Source organism: Trachinotus anak, unplaced genomic scaffold, assembly GCF_046630095.1.
Source record: "Trachinotus anak isolate AG129_WGS33_773 ecotype Australia unplaced genomic scaffold, CSIRO_AGI_Tana_v1 ptg000008l, whole genome shotgun sequence".
In the NCBI taxonomy this organism is placed as follows: Eukaryota; Metazoa; Chordata; class Actinopteri; order Carangiformes; family Carangidae; genus Trachinotus; species Trachinotus anak.
Window position 1 is genome coordinate 12,702,028 of NW_027273859.1, and position 21,589 is coordinate 12,723,616.

Here is a 21,589-nt window from a genome sequence, read left to right on the forward strand (position 1 = left end):
GCTCTTTGTTCTTTGGACAGACAGAGACTTGTTGTATCAGGAAAAAATAACAGAGTGATTCAGAGATGCTAACTGAGTTAGCTGGCCTGATGTCAGCCTGCACACAGTCATGCTGTTGTTTTTACAATACTTTGTGTATCGTAAGGAAAAGGTTTTAAACTTTCTCTCAGTCTCTGTGTCTCATTCGCTATGTCTCTCACACACTCCCTCGTCCCGACACACATCCACAAACACATGCACACACACACACACACACACACACACACACACACACACACACACACACACAGACAGACATTCACCTTTGGCCCATTGTAATAACTGCTCATGGCCTTATGCTCTTGCTACCCAGCTCCAGATGTTCGCGACACACCCCCAGGAGTCCTACAGAGAGAAACTTACACAGACACATAGTCAGACACAGACATGTGCATAAGCATATGCACAAACACAGAGGCACACACACACACACAGTCTTAAAGAGCTCTGACAATTTATCTCTCTGCAGGCCACCTTTTAAAGTCACTTAAACTCACACACACATTTACCCCCAGTTGTGCTTTAAACACACACAAGAAGCATGTCATGTCAAACAGCACATGGGTATCACTTTGGATTCTGAACTAGTAGTATCGATAACAGCTGACATATTCCAGTTAAGTAGTTATCCCTTTTGATTACAATCTCTTATGAAGTTGCACTTTTCTGTAACGAAGCTAACACGTATACTGATATTTATCCATCTCAAAACAATAACTACACTTAGTCTGTTCAGCACTGGTCTCATGAAAACACATCATGAGGTGTTGAGTTGCCACAGTGACCTGCAGTTTGACTGACTGAAGGGTGTGGTAGGACAGGTTTTCACCTGCAAAATGTCAAAAACCCTGTAGCTGCGAACAGCACTGGCTGCATCTATTTCAGGAGCCAATCAACTTATGAGGTAAACACTATGAATAAAAGTTATTGTGCTGCTCAGTGCCTTCCTGTTTTACACATGCACTGTAAAGGCCTCTGGGTAACAAAGGCTGGAAAGGAGATAGAGAGGAAAAAGTGAACAAATGTATGTGTCACAGATGCAGAGAATTCATTTTTATTGGTGCATTGTAGAGATGCTGCGCACTGCAGGGAAGCTTGTTATGGTTTAGACAAAATATGTGCAGAAAACATCTGGCCATGAGTGTGTGTGTGCCTGTGTGTGTGTCCCTTGTGCACAATGATAGACTGAACACATGGCGTACCCAGCTGTCCACATGTTCATGCATGGATATTAATGTTTTGGATGTGCCATTGCTCTTGGGCATGCAGAAATCTAACAAGTAGTTGTTTGATCCACAAAATTAATTTGTGTTTTCTAGCACTCCTCATTACAAATGTGTCTCACATGTCTCAGTAGTTGACCTCTGTGTGTGTCTGTATGTCCACAGGGCATTATTCTCATATGATGGAGTGACCAACAAGCTCAAACTGGCTGACTCAGGAGGTAAGATCGACTGTCATGTGGTTATCAGAAATGAAAAATTTGAATAAACTAAGCGCCATAAAGAATGATGCTTGTCAGCTTCCTCACTTTGGCTTGAAATGAAGTTACATGTCTTCTTGTGTTTAGTATCCTGTTTTTCTTTTGTCTCCCCCAAACTTCTCCCTATCTCTGTCTCCTTTCTAACAGCGGGTGGTGTGGCAGAGCTGGCAGGGAAGTTTCACATATCCAAGCCACAGTATGGATTGTGTAAAGTGGGAAGTGGGGAGACAGGAGGCCTCCGGATTGCTATGATCAGCTGGGTGAGTGGCAGACAGGCTCCTGGGGCTTAGCTCATGTAAGCATGAGCCTATCATAACACACATAGCAGCACAAATGACAGAAAAGCACATCTGTATGCTTTGCACATACGCACGGGAGCGCTCACAGATTCATTTAGTTACAGCAAAGTCATTTAGCAGCTCCAAGATAATGGGTTTAACATGTTAAGTCGCCACATACAGAGAAATCTATGCACTTATTAACCTGTAAAATGCCTTGGAGAAAATCCTAAGCTGCTTGGCTTATTCATATTCTATGGTTCTGTTTTGACACAGGCTTACTTGGCATCTGACATGTGGGAAAATGCTGTGAGAATGTGCTCTTATGTCATTGTAGTAAAAGACATTTGTCAGACATTTGTGGGACACTTGAATGATTCAGAATGTTATTTTACATAGAGCTGTTTTAACCAGGCAGGTTGCCACTGCCTGTGATTGGCTGAAACACACATAATTACACAGTGCATACACTCTCATTATCCATTTTCATATTATACTGTTTGACATAACATTTGAGCTTTCAGTTTCTTCCAGTTTTATGAGATGGGGATTAGTCTTTATGACATCATTTTAAATACCATTGTTCCTCAGCTTGTCTTCCTCCTCTTTTTTTAGTGTCCTCGGAGAGAGGTATGAAATGAATGTAAGTGTCTACATCCTGTGTTTGTCCGTAGGTCGGCCAAAAAGTTGATGACTGCCGGAGGACAGAATGTGCCAGCCACATTCCGGCCATCAAGAACTTTTTCAAGGTGCAGTAGATCAAGATGGGCTTCATCATTTTTCTTTTACATTTGAATCTAACTAATGTTCACTTCAGCCAGCAGATTGTTGTGTTTGTTTGTTTATACTGAGAATTAAAGATGATGGGCAGAAGCAGGATAGTAAATGAAAACATTGTAAACATACAACCTGATTGTTTTCCCAAATTCCTTCTACAAAGAAATATTTTTGACTTGTTCTATTTTCTTTATCCCTGGACTCTAAACCTTGTACTCTCAAAGTCTATATTTACACACAGTAGTTTACTTTGTATTGTTTTGAGAATTTCCTGTCCTCAGTCCACTTCCCGTTCTATTGGTGTGTTGGTCCTGTGTATGATTGGTCTATCTGCCATGTCATTACCAAGGAGAGACTGCTGAGTTATGGGTTGAAAGCTCCATTGTTTGTGGGGTAACCTATGGGCAGATGACAAACTCAAGTGGTGATAGGAAAGACAGGAAGGAGTGAATATAGAATTAATGTGTATTTTTATAATTTGGGTGCATGTGTGTGTACAGGATATATTAATCTCCATCCCCATCACTGTGTTAGCTGCAACCTTATCCTCTACATCTGTGCCAAACAGTGTTTATTTAGTGTTTCAGTCTAACTAGGAGAAGTTCAGTTGACCTCTAGGTTTACTAGTTTCCATATAAAGGCATCACCCAGTCAACTGCAGAAACATCTGGGGAATGTTTGTTGTTTTTTTGTCTCTCTTTTTTTTAAACAGTAAATGTCGAGTCTGGAATTTTGTGTGCTGCTGTCTGAAAACCCCTAACCCCTTTGTGAGACTGTGTGTGTGTGTGTGTGTGTGTGTGTGTGTGTGTGTGTGGGAGCACCCTTGGGCCTCTGTACATTTTCATGTGGGATTTCAAAATTGTAGAGAAATGATTTCATGGTCAGTATGGAGGGGAGTGAAGGGAATTGTTTCTCCTTCTGTGAACTATGGGAGATCTGTGACCTCTAACCTCAGCAAAGACACGCATGTATAAAGACCTATGGCATGACAATGCAAATAACCCCTGGTCACTGCTGCATCTGTTAACCTGCCTCTCTGTGAATATAAGAAAAGGGAACAGGAACAATTACATTTAAATTAAGCCCAAACTGTTGTTATTTGAGCTGAAACCGTAAGAATTATATAAAAAAGCAAGTTTAATTTTCCATTACTCAGCAGTTCAAACTTAGATTTATTAGTTAAAGATGATTCAGACTGGAAGAGAATATACTGCATCATCTTGCACCATGGACGTTAAAGCCAAGCATATGGACTGCATTTGCAGAAATATCCTGACCCAAAGACTGTGGTGATGATACATAACTGTGTTATCCGGCCTTTGGTTCCTTCTAACTTTGCCAGCAGACGTGTCATTTTTCACACTCTGTCAAAGCCACAGAACTGCCTTTAATCACCTTTCCCATCAAATATATTTTTCAAGAACAAAAAAGCTCTTTTTTTAACTTGCTTCATATGCTGACAAAGAATAACTGAAATATCAAGGGAAGCTTGTAAAACAGCACAACGCTCTGCCTCATACCTCTGTCTGGGAAATCATCTGGGATTGGTGTGTGATAAATTCTTGAAAAATGATCACGCACACTGGTTTATTTTATAGTATATGTCAATGTTTAGTTTGCCAAGAATGTGGAATTTCACAGCCACCTGGTAAAAACGAGAAGTTCAAGAAGTGACACTGTTTACAGTTTAACAACAATACAACTTACCTACCAATTGCCAACCAGTGAAAAGTCAGTCAATTGATTAGTCATCAGAAAATTAATCAACAACATATTTAGGCAGTTAAGACAGTTGACTGGACAAAACAAACAATTTGTTACATCCCTGGGGCTGTATGATTTTGTGATAGGCGTATTTCACTATTAACGCTATTTTCTTACACTTTACTGTCAAAAGTTGAAAAATCACTGGATTAATTGATAAATAGAAATAATCATTAGTTGAAACCTTCTTTCATTATATTGCTTCATGATTTCCTTGCTTAAGAAAGTATGTCTATGAATGAATTTAGTCTCTCTTTCTTTACATGAAGGTTTTGAATGTGGTGCTCGCATGGATTTTTATATTATGTAAAGGCATGGCAAGTGAATGACATGGTATTATAGTACATCATGCATTTACGAACACTCATAGGCTGGTTTTAAGGCTTAATCTTGGTAGACAATAGACAGATGAGCAGCCTCTGCAGCCTTTAACAAACCTTATTCTCAGCTAAATTTCCACTTGATGTGGGATGACTGGGAAACAAAACTACAGAGGTTATCTATTGATTGCTAATAAGAACTGTTGGCCCAGTTCGTTTGTTTTCTTACAATCTTGGCTTCTGTTGCCTTGGATACAGTTAGTAAAACTTTTCCTTTAGACTTTTTATTTGTTTGTTTTTGTTATTTGTTTCTTTCCTTCCCTCTTTCCTTCCCTCTTTTTTTCCCCTTTTACTTGGTCTCTCTCTTCTGGCTTGCTATGCTGCATGTCCCAGCTGGCAGTGAGGGGGTTTTGTTAAGGCGAGTCTGCAGCAGCAGATTTGGGTGTGTTACATAGTGCACTCTGGTGTGGCATTAAGATATGAAAACTGAGATATGAATAAGGTGCAGATGTTTCCATTGTTCTACATCTCCACTGAAATAATAGCAGAGTAAAGTTGAGTCAGACCAGCTGTGTACGTATTTGAGTGTGTATGGGCATTAGACGTTAGATACTGTTACTGTGAGCAATACACTGTAGGAGATGTGAAGATGGATATGAGAGGATCTGATAAACAGTAGGCAGATATGAGAAAGGGCAGCAAAACTGGAAATAAAGAAAACAAAATCCACCTTTAATTAATCAAATGCTTGGCACAAGGTCAGATGTCTTTTAGGGTGCAGCAGGAGATTTGACTTGCAACAAAGAACAGTAGTTCTATTGTAAATAAGGACTTAAGCAGCACATTTGGGTCAAGGCACTAAACCCTGAAGCACTTTAGATCATTCACATCTGTCATCTCACCCTGACTCACACTTCAAAACAGAGACTTTAGTTCATGTCAACCACGATAAGCCCTCTTCATATGTCATATTTCAGCCAAGGAGCTTTCGTTACAAAAGCAAATGTCATGACTTCTTAGGAGCATAAAATGTAATTAATATAACAGGGAAATCGCTTTTTTTTCATTTGGTTTACAGTAAAAGGCAAGTAAAATTTCCAACGAAGTTCTACATGCAAATAATATTTACTGTCTATCAATGGAGACAAACCTTAACTGGGCACACATTAGTATCCCCACATCCACCTACTGCCTCTCACAATCTAAACAACTCCTGAGTAGGAGAGAGACTGTATGAAACATCTTCGGTTCCAGGGCACAGAGACAGTTTGTGCAGAGTTGAGCCCAATTATAGCTGGAAGGTAACTCTCAACCTGTCACATCACCTTGAGCTCCTTATATATCCTTACACCCATAGTGAGTTTTCTTGCCAGGGTCATCAATGCCACAAATCCTGAAAAAAATTGCGCATGCGTCCTATTTGACCACTATTTGGAGATTTTCCCATGAAAATAGGGGTAACGATGACATCTTTGCCTAAATAGAGCTGTTTACTATTGGCAATAAAAATGGGATAACAATACTATGAGTTTGTGAAGTCATTACATTTCTCTGAAACATGGAGCTAAAACTGGGTGAAAAGAAGAGTGATGAGAACAGTTAGGGCAGGGTGACAGACAAGGGGCTTTATTTGATCTCAAACGCTTATGATTTAAATGTAAAAAAAAAAAAAAAAAAAATTGATAAAAAAAAGTTTTGTTTTAAAATGTAAAAACCCAAGCATTTGAAAGATGTTGAATGACTCCCAGCCATGTTATGCTGTGTAAAGAGTTATGAAAAAGGTATGAAAATAATAAGAGGTGCAAGATTTGAATGAAGTATGCAACAAAGAGAGCAAACTGTTCTGATACCTGGTACACACAAGTTTACCAATCTGCTAGTCACCTGCTGTCTGAACTGTGCATGTTCAATAAAATCCATCTGCTCGGCTTTTATATGAACCACCCTGCATTTGTTTTGAGTGTGAGTGATGGTGTTTCTAAGCCTGGCACTTTGTGTACCTCCTCTACCTAATGAATTACAGTACATTGCGATGGAGGGTTGGCGTGAGTAATGGGCAATCATAGTGATTTTCTGCACTTGCACTTTTCCAAACTGAACAGTGCGCGATGCTATGGATTGTTGTTTCCATGATTTTCCCAGTGTCCCTGGCAGCACTGTGGACTACTTGTCTTGGTCTGTGTGTGTGTATGTGTGCAGTTGGCAGCTAGAGTGATATGGATTATACACTGTACTGACATGTATTATAGGGCACATTGAATGCTCTGTTCAGTGTCAGTGTCAGTGTTGTCACTCAGATAAAGCTTTGGTTTCCTCTTGGAGGCTGACAGACCTGGCCCTCCATCAACAAGCCTGGACTCACTCTCCATGGAAATTATTCTGAGGTCCTGGCTTCATACAAATGCCTGTGTATATACACAGACATGAGTTCAGCACTTTTGATCTGTGCTACAGCAAAAGCAGCAGTGGAACACAATGTTTTGGTCTGCGATTGTGTAATATGATCTGTCAATATAATTTTTTTTTTTTTTTTATATCTCTGAATTTCCCCTAAGCTTGACTTCCAGGTATTGAGCAAGTGTTGCATATTGTGAGGTCTGGTCTTGTTTTCGACCCTTTTTTTTTGCAGACACACATGCTTTTACACCCTCTTTTCCTCACTTTTGCTGTTTCAACCCCAACTGTTGATCTTTTCACGATCTCCCCCACTGCTATCCATAACCATCCAAACCAATGCATTCCTGTCCTCACTCTAAAGCCAGGGAGTGTTTTCATTCTCTCACAATCCTTATAAGTGAAGCCGTTGCACAACTGTTTGGCTCCAAGTTTGCATAACTCCCAGTCAGACCAAGAGAAAACCACCTGAGGGACTGTGTGTGCTTGTGTATGGATTTCTAGCCTTTATGTGTGTGTGTGTGTGGCTGCAGTACAGTATGAGAGGGCGGATTCAATTCACATCTGTCTTGGTCCACTTGCCATCTTATCTCATTTCATTATAGTCCCTCCTTGTTTCAGGAAGCGCACGTGTTCATTAGTGCAGAGAAGGCGGAGGATGTGACAGAGGAGAAGATAAGAGCAGAGTTCAGCAAGACCCATGCCCATGCTCCTGCACAGTGGGTGAGGAGGAGCTCCAGGTCTGCTGACAAGGAGGAGATAGTGGTGAGTCTTCTGCAATACCTCATCTGTCCATCAGATGGAGGCAGAGACTTTCATAAACACCATCTGACACAAGTTAAGGTGGAAGCTCAGTGTTGCAGGTTACCTCTGCAGTGGCCACAGGGTTTTACTTTTGATTCCAGTATGTTTATTCAGACATGCTCATGAAAATCTGAAATTAAAACAGAATTTCAGAGGGTTTTAAGTATAGTTACAGAAAATGATACAATATAATACAGTGACATAAAATGCACCTGTAATGCATCAGTGGAAAGTTGAAGAATCTGTGGCTCTGTATTCACTATGCCTTTTTTTCTTATAGGGTACAAACTACAGAAAAACAAATGCTGCAATGGAGATGAGACTAATAAACAGAGACTCCTTCTGGGCACGTGCAGAGGTATGCTAAAGAAACCTTCTCTCTAACTGGCCACATTTTACCCACTATAATATACGACAGCTAGATAATTACTGCCATTTACATTTGGAAAGAGATATTTTTATGCCTCTGCGCTGGTGACAGCCACAGCTGGATGCATTGTGATGCATTACTCTTATTATGAAATATGGAACAAACGTTCATTTGGACTTAAGAATTAACTGACTAGATTTTGGTGGTCAAAGGCCAAAGTCACTGTGACTTCACAAAAAGACTTCAGGCCATTATTTAACACTGTAGCTCAGGAACAGAAGGGGAGGTTGTGACCATATCTCCTGCAACTTAACTGGTTGGCAGCGGCAAACAACCACGAGGCAGTAATTGTAGTTTTTATTTGAAAATGAAATTTAAGTACAACATACTGCAGACTCACATGTTACCCCTTGTGTGTGTCAGCGTGAAGAGGAAGAGAGGAAAGAGGAGGAAAGGAGACGAGCAACAGAGGAGAGACGGCGCCTTGAAAGAGAACGAATTCTGAAGGAACGAAGGGACGCAGAAGAGAGAGACAGAAAGATGAACGAGAAACTACAGATGATTGAGGAACAGAGGTTGGTACAATGTTTGTCTCCTGTCAGTAGTGCCCTCTAGTGGCTGTATTTTGTATGGATTGGAAGAACAAAGTACATGCAAGCACACAATATTTGATTTTTGTATAACAGCAATAAATTGTGCTATTTTATTTGCTTTTCTGTTTCATAGAAGAAAACAGGCAGAACAAGAGGAACAGCTGCGCAGAAAGGAGAAATTTAAATGGGTGAGTGAAAAGATGTGTAAAACTTGCTAGAATTTCACATCTTTTGCATATAAAATGATGCAAAGTCAAGCCATGTTTTTATGGGTTTTGCTAGGTGCTGCATGCATGCAGAACACATTGCAACAGTACTTGCAAACTTACACTCTGCATTGATTTTAAAATTCTACTTATCACTTTTAAAGCATTAAGTGGCCTTGTGCTAAATTACATCAGGGATTTTTTTACTCTCTTTCTGCCTGGGTGTTCACTTAGATCAGTCAAGCTCTGCTGGTTATTCCTAGGTCTTTGCTAGTGACTAAGGGTGACTGGGCCTTTGCTGTTAGAGCCTCCAAACTGTGGAACAGTGTAGCTGTCGAGATCAGACAGGCAGCATCATTACTGTCTTTTAAAACTCTTCTTAAAACATGCTTTTATCTGAAAGCTGTTGTGAGTGTTTGATATGTGCTTGTGCTTTATTTTCCCGCTATTTATATTTTCATGTAACTTCATTTTATTACCCTCTTTTTTATGATCAGTTTGTTTTTCTTTTCTTTGTAACTGCTGATTTTTAATTCCCCCTTTTCTTTCTGTTAAGCACTTTGTAACTTTGTCAAAAGTGCTATATAAATAAAGTTTTTCATTTGGCTTGTGGCTTTCGAGTTAGGTCGGCTTAAACGTATTTAACTGAATGAAAGAACTGGATTGACCCTGGGCTGTGTGAGGTCTGACTCTAAATCTTTAATTGCCTCTGCAAGGCATTATAGTTGACCCTTTGATCCATGTCAGGGTTGCAGTTGTCTGCCACAACATCTGCTGATATGCAGAGACTAATGGATTGACTGCTACATGAGCAAAGACAACAGTGGACTGATTTAAATTTACAGGGTAAAGTGGGTTATGTAGCCACTGCTGATAATTCAGTTTATAATAAGATGTCTGATAAAATTGATAAGACCTTTAACATTTTAGACTTGAAGTTGAACAAATGAACCTGTAACTGAATCCATGTCACACACTCTGAGTGGTCGCAGTGCATATAAAATGCTTAAAATAGCAATACATGACAGATTTCTTTACATTTGCATACAATTATACAGTTCGCTGAATGTACAAACACTCCTGGGATGTGCATACCATGTGTAATATACCAGCTTTTATTGCAGAGCAGAGCAAGATAAAAATCTCTGCTCAGAGGCAGGCTGTATGTAACCATGGTTTGGAGGTATTCCTCACCTGGGTTACTTGGGGCCTGGCCTGGCAATTCCTTGAAGCTGTCTCGGAGCTTGCTCATGCTGCTTACAGTACAGTATGTCTATAATTGTGAGGTGAGGCTAAGGGTGGTTATACTTATACTGTGGAGTGAGGGGCTTGTTGGTCAGGGATGCCTAAGGGAAAAACTCGATTTAGTTCAGTGGGCAGTGATTTCTTTATCATAATAAGGGCTAAACGTCAAAACACTCAAGTTTCTCATTGTTTGAAGTCTCAGGTTTTGTGTCCACAGCAATGTCAAACAGTTCTATTTTAAAAGAAGAGATTAAAAGTGCCTGAGAATATGTAAATATGATTGCTGCTGTGTTTCTGTACTGACAGGAGCAGCAGCAGAGGGAGCATGAGGAAGATATGAGAGCTCGTCTTAGAAGGAGTGAGTCCATAGAGAAAGCTGCAGTAAGTGAAATGAACTACTATAAACCCACAGCTTACATTACTGAATATTATTATGTATATTATTATTGTTATTATATCAAAGACCTGATTGAGCCACACATTTGCCACTAGAATGCTGCGTTTTCATGAAGTCCGTTTAATCATTTCAGTTTCCTGCTTACATTGACTTACTGTACATTAACTGACCTGTAGGAGGCAGCAGCATTAGTGTCCCAACGATCCATGAACCCGAGGGAGTTCTTCAGGCAGCTGTCATCATCATCATCACAAAGTCCCACCAGCCCTGGTTCCTCCCGCACTGGTATGTGGGCGTATATGAGCTTAAACAGGGAGTAACGCCACCACTTGAAGATCCAGATGAGCTCATTGAAACTCTCAGATCAGCCCCAGATTACAGTGCATTTCTTGACATACTATATGTGTTCTTTCAATTTCTGAACTACTCACAAACTGTTTTCTTTCTCTCCAGGCAAACCATTCAGACGATACCAGCGCAGCCTGACAGACACAGCTTTTATCTTCTCTAAGGCAGAAGAGAGCACGGCATCCTCCCCTCGCAGTTCTCCACTGGTCTCCCCCTTCTCTCGGTTTCCTCCTTCACCCATCCACCGTGCCATGTCTCCCCCCACAAGCCCTGATTTCCGCCCTGTCACCTCTCCACAAAGGCCCAGAGCCCCCATGTCCCCGCCCACATCACCTATTCGCTCTGCCCCTCCACTTTCAGCCCTGCCCAGTGTTCCACAAACAAACAACCAAGCTCAGGCTGTGGATGAGCCCAAACCTTCGTCACCTACAGAACCTTCAGCGCCTCCGGCCTCACCTAGCCTCTTGGCTTCCTTGTCCCCCAGTTTAGTAAAGAACAACCCCTCTCATCCAGAGGCCCTTCCTGCCTCACCCCCAAATACCCCTATCCAGCCAGAGCACTCAACTTTCTGCTTTGAGCCTGTTCTACCTCCACAGGCTCCAACTGCGCCGCTTCCTGAGAGACCACAGCCAAATACAGGTAGACTGGAACATGACGTATTGAAGTATTATTTTGGGATCTGGTTATACAATGTCATTATTTGTCTTTTTTAAACTAATCTGTGGAGTTTTATCTCAAAAACAACAAAATGCCCATTCAGGGTGATTCAGTGTGAAAAGGAGTGTATTACACTGCTTATTTCTCATGTGTTTGCCAAAGACATTAATCATTTGACATTAATAATGGTTGTTAAAATTTTTTATTACAGGCTAAAATGACTTAGATGCTCTTGCCAAAAACTACTCCACATACTCCAGACTGTCTGAAGCAGCCAAGGCATATGAATCAGAGGCCTGTTATACAGAAATGACAGAGCTCAAAATAATTTTACAGTCCAGTCACAATTAAATATTCCTAAAGTAACCACATATGCTCTTAGTCATGCCAGACAACCTGGATTTTGCATTCTCTATACTTTGCTTTTTATACCACAGACGTACAAAACCTTCCCAGGCACGTTCACAACATGTAAGCTTATCAAATGTACCGTTGTTTGTTTTGTTCAATCAACAGACCTCAACACAGCCACTCATGTGCACACTGAGCTGGTCTCAGACATTGGCTACAAAGTACAGGCTGTACTGGTGGAGGAGGACGAGGAAGAGGATGTAGAGGAGCAAGAGGAAGACAAGGCTGAAGCACAACCCCAGCCTTGTGCTGTTACTGCAGAACCAGTCCAGACTGAGGCAGAGGAGCAAGAGCAAGAGGAGGAGGAGGAGGGAAAGGAGAAGCAGGAGGAGGACAAGGAGAACGAGGAGGAGGGTTTAAAGCAGGAAGCTGAGCCTGCATCAAGGGAGGAGCCTGTGGAGGTGGTGCAGGAGGAAGATGAGTCAAAGACAGGTTTAGAAGAGAATGAGCAATCAGCAGACAGTCAGGCCGCTGCCGAGCCTGCTGAGCTTTCAGAGAAAGAAGAAGAGTCAACAGTCATAGGTAGTCCTTGTGTTCTTGTATCCTGTCATTTTGTCTTGTTTAACATTTATTGTTACTATACTGTGTCTGTCTAAAATTTGAAATGACATTTAATAAAATGGTACACAATGACAAAGGCTACAACATGCTCATCATTTCAGATGCTGAGCCAGTTTGTCAAGAAATCGAACACGAGACTGTCATCCTGTCAACCAATGGGATTACGAATGGAGAGGACACACAGGAACAGAATGGCATAGGTTTGGCAAGAATTCATTGTCAATATTGTGATACAGTCAGACATTCATTCTCTGTGCTGTTTGGACTGTGATGAATTCTTTTTACACTGGTGTTCCTCAGAGCGATCTTTGAGTCCGTCTGACACAGAACTCAGCTCACCAGAGCTGGCTGTGTGCTACGATATTCAGGAGGAGGATGATGTCACTGAGGATAAGGAGCAGGAGATCTCAGAAAATGGACAGGAGGTACTGTCGCTATGAAAACACACATTGTACTTGTACAGTGTCTTGCACAGATCTTCTTAGTCCAAAAATGGAAATCTGTTCTTCATAAAAAATGTATTATTGTCTATGAGGTTGTGCCCAAGGGTCATCAAATATCCACGTTTCAAAGGGGACAAAAATATCTCTTAGTAAATTTGTAAATTATTATTAGTTATTAGAAACAACAGTAAAAATGTTTTGTTCAGAAAATAAGACCTTGTATATATGACTTAGTCCTTCCTCACTGGTGAGGAATATTTCAAGACAGGGTTTGTGTCATGTTGTGTACTGTTTTCACTATTTTATCATTAATGGTTTTTGGACAACTTTTGAGCTTCATGGCAGAGAGAAATAAGATACATCAGGCTTTGGCCACACAGATCAATTCTTTGATAGTTTGGGGATTGTTGACAATAAGAAAATTATATAAAGTATTGCATAATCCTTTAGATTAAAGTGAAGAAAGTTTTCATTAAAATGATTTTGTTTTCCTTCATTCTGTCATTTGAATTTTAGTCAGACAAGATGCATATTTGATGATTACAGCCTTTCTTTGAATCCATTTTCCTCTCCACCTCAGGTTTTAGCTGAGCGACAAATGTGCGTCCGTGCTCTGTATGACTACCAAGCAGGTAAGCTGCCATTTAGAGGATAATCGCCACGCATGTGCAAATAAAGTGCCTCCACTTACAGTAATTACTCTATGATTAGTGGGTCTTCACCATGTTATCTTGCGGTTCCCACAGAGGATGAATCGGAGATCTCCTTTGAACCCGGTGACATCATCAGGGACGTGGAAACGGTGGACAAAGCCTGGTGGAGGGGCTGGAGCAAAGATGGCCGTCAAGGCTTGTTCCCTGCCAATTATGTGGAGACCATATAGACAGACAGAAACACACTAGTGCGCGCGCACACACACACACACACACACACACACACACACACACGCACTAGCACACACACTCAGGGACACCATCTCCCCTTACGTTAATGCATGTTTTTACCTTAATCCTCCCACTGAATCTTTGTACTCTCTATTTTGTAGAAAGTATAAAGAAAAAATGTGACTCTCACTTTTGACGTTTTTGAGAAAAACAAAATATTCTCACAAGTATGCAGAAATTACCCAGCCTCATTTTCTTGGATAAAATAGCAAAGACCTTTTCCTGGACCAAAATAACTTATTTCCTTTTGAGATACAGTAGGAATGTTGGTGGGAAGGATCAGATCATGATGACAAATGATCACAAACTTGCTTTTCTTGTAAGAAACACAAACAGATTTTTATAGTGTATAGTCCTCTTTTTGATCCACACATATAACAAGCATTCCATTCTGCTCACCGTTTGCTTTGTGTGTTACATTGCTAAAAAATAATTTACTGCTCTTGACTGGTATACTGCTATATAATCAAGATTTGTGTATCAGACATCATCTTATAATCATCTTCCTGTATTTCCTGAGTTATTCTGTGGCTGTGTATTTGTCACTGACATTCTCACTGCACATTTTAATTACCCAAACCAGAACAGAAGTATAACTAAAGATAAACAAGCAAAGGAAAAAGGCACTGTACTGACACCTGCATTACTCTATCACTCTTTGGATGGGCTGTTCCTTATTTTGTTCATATGGTGAAATCCTTCCATATGTGATTATGTCTCATCTTAATAGTCCCTAGATTTGAAGAAATTAAAACACCGTGTCAGATGATATGAAAAAAAATCTTCCAATTTTAATCTTCTGTAATATCTTAATGCTCTAAGCTGTATATAAGAATGTATAAAAAAGTCAAAGATCTTCTTTTTTTCTATACTTGGCTTGTATGTTTGTGTGTTGTATGCTTGTTTGATGGTATATATGTTCTTTGTATTTACTCCAAACTTACAAATATATCTTCTACAAACTCAAACTCATTTAAAATCTTTGTCTCCTGCTTTATTCCTCACATTTGTTTGTTTTCAACAAACAGAAACTGTAATGGACATTATCATTGTCGTTGTTAGTGTTTTTTGAGTGTCCACGTTCCTTTAAATATTAATTTATAATGTCTCTAATAGTTTGTTATGGTGCTCTCTCTGCTTGTTTTAAAGCTTGGAATAGTAAAGAAAAATAGCAACCAATGGCCCTATAGACATTTTGCAGGAATTATACTTTGTGCAAAATAAACTATAAATAAGTAAGGTACATGAGATTAGTAAAGTTGTAGATTTACTATTTTTAAATAAAGCAGTTGAAAAATAAATAAACACAATTTTCAAAGTGCAGTTTGCCCTTAGAGTTGCTACAGACACATGAAACTCTGATTTTGATTTTGTCTCATACAAGAAGACAGATTGGTCTCTAAATAGCTTATAAATTCCTTGATGAGAGGAATATAGTGAAATTTTCAGCTAAACTTTTGTTTTTATTGGTAGAGTATGCATCGGTATTATCTTTTAATGTTCATGATTAAACTTGATTTGAGTAATGTGTTGTTCTTATTGTGCTTCTCTGCACTGATTTTTAAATGCACCTGGTACAAGAAGAAGAAGAAGAAGAAAAAAAAAAGTTGCATGAAATGTAGTGCTATATTTACACCTATAGGTGGAGACATTGCCTTTTCCAATTAGCCAGCAACAACCTTATTGAGACAGGGCTCATTGAAATGAACAGATTCCTCAGGACAAAAGGCAAAATATTTTGACAGGCAGAGAGGAGGCTCATTGTTAGACACATTTTAGAAGCGGGATATCCAGACATTTCCAAAGCTAAAAATTGCTAATGCTGCTACACCTCAAACAGGATTTTCCCCTGGGGTAGTAATGATTGATTGAAAATGACATTAATATTTCTTAACCATACACCTTTAATATTTGGGGGGAGGGGGGGGGGGGGGGTTATGCTCTTGTAGTGCCAGTTCAATAACAGTGTTTGGCAGATGCGTCGCTATTCTGAAATAGAGAGGTAATGTTTGACATGGGTCTCATCCTGCCTGAACTGATGCCTGTTGACAGACTGACTAAATCTATCCAGGAGACTATTCTGTCGAGGTTATCCCAGAAGGCTAATCATCAGTGATATGTGTGAAAAGGTGATGAGCCTCTTATGAAATACTAATTGGGTTGCAAGGAAAAGACCGTGAAAACCTCAAATGAGCAAGATTGAGAGATAGAAAAAAAATAGCTAATTTCAGTTTTAAAGAGGCAGTTAAGACGAAAACTTTATTATTAATATTCTAATGCAAATTTATATGATTTTATGTGTGTGTGTGTGTGAGGAAGATAAACAGCCACAGAGTGAGAGATAAAGTGAGAGAGAGGACATCTGTGCGCAGAGAACGTGAAGGCAAATTGGTCTCGACAGTTGCATCCCCCCCTTCTCTTTCGTTTCCATATCCCCGTTCCCATGGTCATCCCCACAACTCAGCTCAATCCCTTGTCTCTTCAGATTAAACAGAGTGATAGGGGGACACTGGCTAATGTGCCAATCAACTTTCCCTTCCCCTTTGTCTTTAGGCTGTCCCTTCCTTCTGTGACCCTCATCAGTAACAAAAACCCTTTCACTAGGGTGTTAAACTAACAGAGAAGACCCCCCACTCCCTCCTCTCCTGACTTTCCCTTTATCTCTTATTTAACTGACAGACCCTATCTGACTGGTTGAGGACTGACAAGTGTGGGATGGCCGAGGTGAAGTGGCGGTAGGGAAGTGCCACTCATTGTAGTGTTATCAGCACAAAGGCCAACGACAGAAACCTAATCTGACCTGGCTGCTGATGGCTTGTGGCTTATTGGCTGTGTTTCTGCTCTGAAGCAGATCCTGGCAACCCCTGAGATACTTGGAGGGGTGGATAAGCACACACACACACACACACACACACACGCACATGGGCATGGATACACATGCATGAAACACGTGCATGCACACACAACCACAGACGTCCACTATTCTTAGCCCCCAATTCTGAAGCAACCTCCTTCTCCTTGCCACTCCTCAACCTCTGCTTGTCATCATCTAACTTTTAGTTTGCTCCAACTTTTTGTGATTAATTATGTGTTTGGGAGAGGTGTCAGTTTGCAGGATACAAAAATCTTACCACAGCAATATCATAACTCTGTGTTCAGCCTTCCCTCTTTATTGTACTGTAGCTGCAAGCACCTGTGTGCAAGTATGAAACTGGGACTTGTTTTTTTTTCTTTTTGGCTGTTCTGCAGGAGGAAACATGAAGGACAGCGTCACCGTGTCTCTCCTCCTCAAGGCTTAAGGTTACCTTACCAATTTTTGTGCCAGAAGACTGCCCGGTTGGATCTTTCCCTCTCCAAAGTGCTATGAATCTTACAGTACCCATAGTGCTCTGCTTTCGTAAAGGTTTGGCAGAGCTCAAGCATCCAGCGTTATTCTGAAAATACTTACGAAGCTCCTGTTTTTTTCTTCCCTCGCTGAAATAAAGATCAGGGTTTGTAAGCACCTGTACATAAGAACACTCTCTGAGAAAATGGGTCTCATTTTCTTTTTGGCTCTTTGTTCTGCTGGGGGTACAGATACCACAGGCAACATTTCAACCATGGGATCAAACATTACCCACCGGCAACAGAAACTCCATTGCTAGCCTTGGTGATGTCTCAGAATGTGAATCCACTACTGATGCTGTTTGCTTTTGAGATGATCTCAAGGCTACAACCGTTATCTGGGAAGAATTTCTCTAAACTATTATGCTTCCTCAACATAAATCAGCTTTAGCTTGGTGATAATTCCATCTGGTATAAGTCTTGATTAAACCTTTGCTTTTAGACATCTCTCTTGTTCTTGACATTGTCAGTTTCTGTTTTCCCTTTAAAGATAATCTTCAAAACCGCTGAAGTAGATAACGCCTCGGAAGCTCCTGATGGCTCCAGCCAAGATTTTACTGTCAGCATAGAAACCGGCCCATTAACTTCTGAAGCCCTCTTTGGCAAAGCTCCCTTCCCCTCCATTGCCATCAAAAAGCTATTTCCTTCGGCCAGTCCCACACAACCCTAACAATGAACAGAGGATTAGAACATCTCTCTGTCTTGAAGCAAAAAAAGTAAAAATGGATTTAAAAAAAAAAAATCTCTCTTTACCAGTCATTGGTGAAGACTAGTTGGCAGCATTTCCTCTCTGGGATTTTTCCTGACATGATTCCCAAGAGGCGGTTTTTGCTTTTACGATACAATTCCTGCACTTGCAATCAGCCAACATGTGGCATTGTGATCCAATCACAGAGACCCCCCCCCCCCCTTCAGTTCATAAATGGTTAAGTCTCCCAGTCCATTGTGAAGGAATCTTCAAAGTGGATGGAAACCTCAGGGGAACATTGGTAGTTGTTAATTAATGCAACAGACTCTGTACAAATGCTTTATTTTCCTGATTCTAAAGATGAAAAAAAAGCATGCTTTGAATATATCAACAGGCTCATCCAAATCTCTTACCTCATCTTCAATCCGTTACCCTGGACAATGAAATGCTCTTGTTTCTCTCAAAACCATAAGTGATTTTTATTAACTCTGCTGTGGTTCCAGAAGAAATATCTCTCTCTCTGATTTAGGTTTATTGGATTTTTGTTCATACTGATCATTTATGTTTCCATTCAGTAAATTGACATAAAATGTGTTTTGCTAAAATGATCTTTTCTGGTCTTTATGACTATCATTGAATTTGAAAGAAATGGGAAACATGACAGAGGCAGTGGTAACCGCTGAAAGGCATCTAAAGCAAAATTGGCCAAGATAAATGACGGATAATATGGTTTAATCTTAAGATTTTCTAAATTGCTTTCAATCCAGTAAATGACTTTAAATGTTTTGGATTGCTTATGATCGTGCACATTTTCATATTTTTAATAAACAGTCACAGTAAAAAATCACATGAAGACTAGAGAAATATTGTCAAAGTAAATCATGTCCTTAAAATGAAGACTAAAACGTTTTCAGGAGTCACCCGTCAACATGCAAATGTAGGTAGTCTCAGAGGTCAGTAATGGGGTGAGCTGTCTCTTAACCTAAAAACTATTAGGGGTGAAAGCCCCTGTCCCCTCGTGACTCACGCACACACACCCGCTCTGGGTTTCACACACACTGCCTGTGGCACCACAATCACTGCCAGATGCTGTGACTTTCTCCCAGACAATTCATTTCACAAGTATCTCTGAAGGAGTGATGCCGATGGTGCCATTTGAGGGAGACAAATGTACATAAGTGTGTGTGTGTGTGTATGTTAGTGAGTGCTGGGGATATGCCGGTGGCAGTGCGTGAAAAGGACACATATGAGATCAGATAGAGTTGAAACTAATTCACAGCCTTGCCTGAGGACACCAAGCAGGATAATGTGAGACATCTTTTCTCACACCATTTAGGCTGAGCCCACAGGGACACATTGTTTATTTCTTGGCTGAACTACATGATTTCAGGCAAGAAGTGTGGTTCGGTAACACAGAAAAAACATGGCATCATTTTATGCAGCTGCAAAAAAAAAAAAAAAAAAGAAAAAAAGAAAAAAGAAAAAAGAAACAAAGAAACACACAAAAAAAATCACAACAATAACAAAGACAGAGAAAACATTTGACTTCATGTAAATAAAAATTGTACTAACCTAACCAACATTTTTTTTCACCCTGCAATAAGACATGAACAATAACTTGGTCCTTCCTGTTCCAATGATTGTGATGTTAACCATGCAGATTTATAGTGGATGAGACACCCAGAGCCAGCCCTTGGCAGCCCAGGCACAGTGCCCGCCCCAGGGGAGGGGGATGATGGAGAGCAAACAGCTAATAATTAATACCATGATTACACAGGCTGCAACAACATAGGGAGACAAACCTTCACACACCCCGGCAGGGACCTGACCAAGACTGATAGCACAGGAGCACCCAAGTACACACACAGATGCACAAATGTACAAACACGGGCATGCACACACTGTATCTGCCACACTCACATACTAACAGCAACCAGGGGCAGCACTCAGGCAATTAATAGCACAGCATCTAACATCTCTTTGTTCGCACAAAGATCAATTAGAAAATGTGAAAGCCACACTGGAGCATTAGATTAAAAATCAGTAATTTTATTGTTCTGTGCAGCTTTTACAAAGCCTGTGCAGCATGGATATGAAATGCTATCTTCTATTCTATTCTATTCTATTCTATTCTATTCTGCTTTGCTCAGTTGAATCACTGCTGTTTGCTGTTTCACTGTAAACTGAACACCAGTCCCTGTGTGTCAGTCTGGCTGCTGTAAGACATTTTAAAGTAAATAAATCCAGCTTGCCAACCAAGCACTAAACCCTACCTGCTATGTGAAGAGCTGATACTATAATTCAAGAGCTAAAAAGACCATAAAAATGTGTTTAGGCTGTAACAATACCACCCAGACCCCCCTGTGTGTATGTGTGTGTGTGTGTGTATGTGTGTGTGTATGTATGAATGAAACCTCCCTTCCTATACAGCCATTACCTAAGCCACACAGTTGGATAACAACATTAAAATGTCACGGTCACCCTCATTAGCAGCCGGGCTGGAGTTCCTTTGATTTGTACGTGCATGCACGAGGTCTGCGATGGCTTCCATATGGGCACCCCTTCATTTTTTAATATAACCAGCATCACGTTACTCCAAGATGAGGTGATCCCAATTTCTCCAAAACCTCAAGTATTTTTCTAAATGTGCTCGACATGTCCAGGATTTCCTAGCATCTGAGGAGATGCAGGGGCGGTGTGTGTTTTCACTACAGTGTGGCTTGCCTAACTCCCGTGTATATATGTGTGTGTCAAATCCAGAGGGGGAGAGAAAGAAAGTTTGTGTGCAGTAATATGTATGTTTAAATGAATGTGTGTGTGTGTGTGTCTGTGTGTGTCTGTGTGAGTATAAAGAGATGCCAACCATGGAGGGGCCATGCAGGGCCCACCGGCCCACATCCCTTGGCCACCACTTCCTCCCTCTCCGTGCCACATTGACTCTGTTTCCATTACCACAGTGGAAGGAACAATAAAGGGCTGATGTGTGGATGTGTGGTCTACTAGCACAGCAGAGGCCTGGACAGCCCAGGATAGATTGGACTAAGCTAGTGAGACCTGGAGAGCATTATGTGTGTGTGTGTGTGTGTGTGTATGTTTACATACTGAGGTACCTGAAGACTTGTCAGACAGAGGAGTGTAGAGGGTTATTATAGTAATCTTATACGTTTTTGCCCCAGTTCAGTTTTTCTTTGATTTCAATGAATTATGAGTCCAAATCCATTTTCTCTTCATATTTAATATTATCCTGAGGTAGTGCCACATATATACTGCATACGTCACATATATGTCCCATATACCAATCAAATTGAAAATATGTATTGTGAATGTTTCAACCGCATTTCTTTGGAATCCAAACAGGTGATAACAAATGAAGAAATGTGCCATGACATTTATTTTGCTCATTTATCTGCAGTTTTGGTTTCAAGACAAAGCCTCCCCTGCATGTGCCTGTAGAATAAAAGAGCTAAATCATAGCTGAAACTG

The 21,589-nt window shown here is 40.5% G+C and overlaps 1 protein-coding gene across 1 annotated transcript in view; it reads left to right on the plus strand.

Annotated features, from left to right (window-relative positions):
* The window catches only part of LOC139623977 (drebrin-like protein A), a 30,142-nt gene extending 15,129 nt beyond the window's left edge, over positions 1-15,013 (plus strand). The window contains exons 2-16 of the mRNA XM_071482682.1: positions 1,428-1,483; positions 1,670-1,782; positions 2,475-2,549; positions 7,677-7,820; positions 8,140-8,217; positions 8,653-8,804; positions 8,956-9,010; positions 10,580-10,654; positions 10,847-10,955; positions 11,124-11,657; positions 12,192-12,608; positions 12,749-12,847; positions 12,948-13,072; positions 13,671-13,722; positions 13,837-15,013. Of these exons, the coding sequence (XP_071338783.1) occupies positions 1,428-1,483; positions 1,670-1,782; positions 2,475-2,549; positions 7,677-7,820; positions 8,140-8,217; positions 8,653-8,804; positions 8,956-9,010; positions 10,580-10,654; positions 10,847-10,955; positions 11,124-11,657; positions 12,192-12,608; positions 12,749-12,847; positions 12,948-13,072; positions 13,671-13,722; positions 13,837-13,973 (2,221 nt within the window). The 3' untranslated portion in view covers positions 13,974-15,013. The remainder of the gene's footprint in view (positions 1-1,427; positions 1,484-1,669; positions 1,783-2,474; positions 2,550-7,676; positions 7,821-8,139; positions 8,218-8,652; positions 8,805-8,955; positions 9,011-10,579; positions 10,655-10,846; positions 10,956-11,123; positions 11,658-12,191; positions 12,609-12,748; positions 12,848-12,947; positions 13,073-13,670; positions 13,723-13,836) is intronic.
* Positions 15,014-21,589: the final 6,576 nt, after the last annotated feature.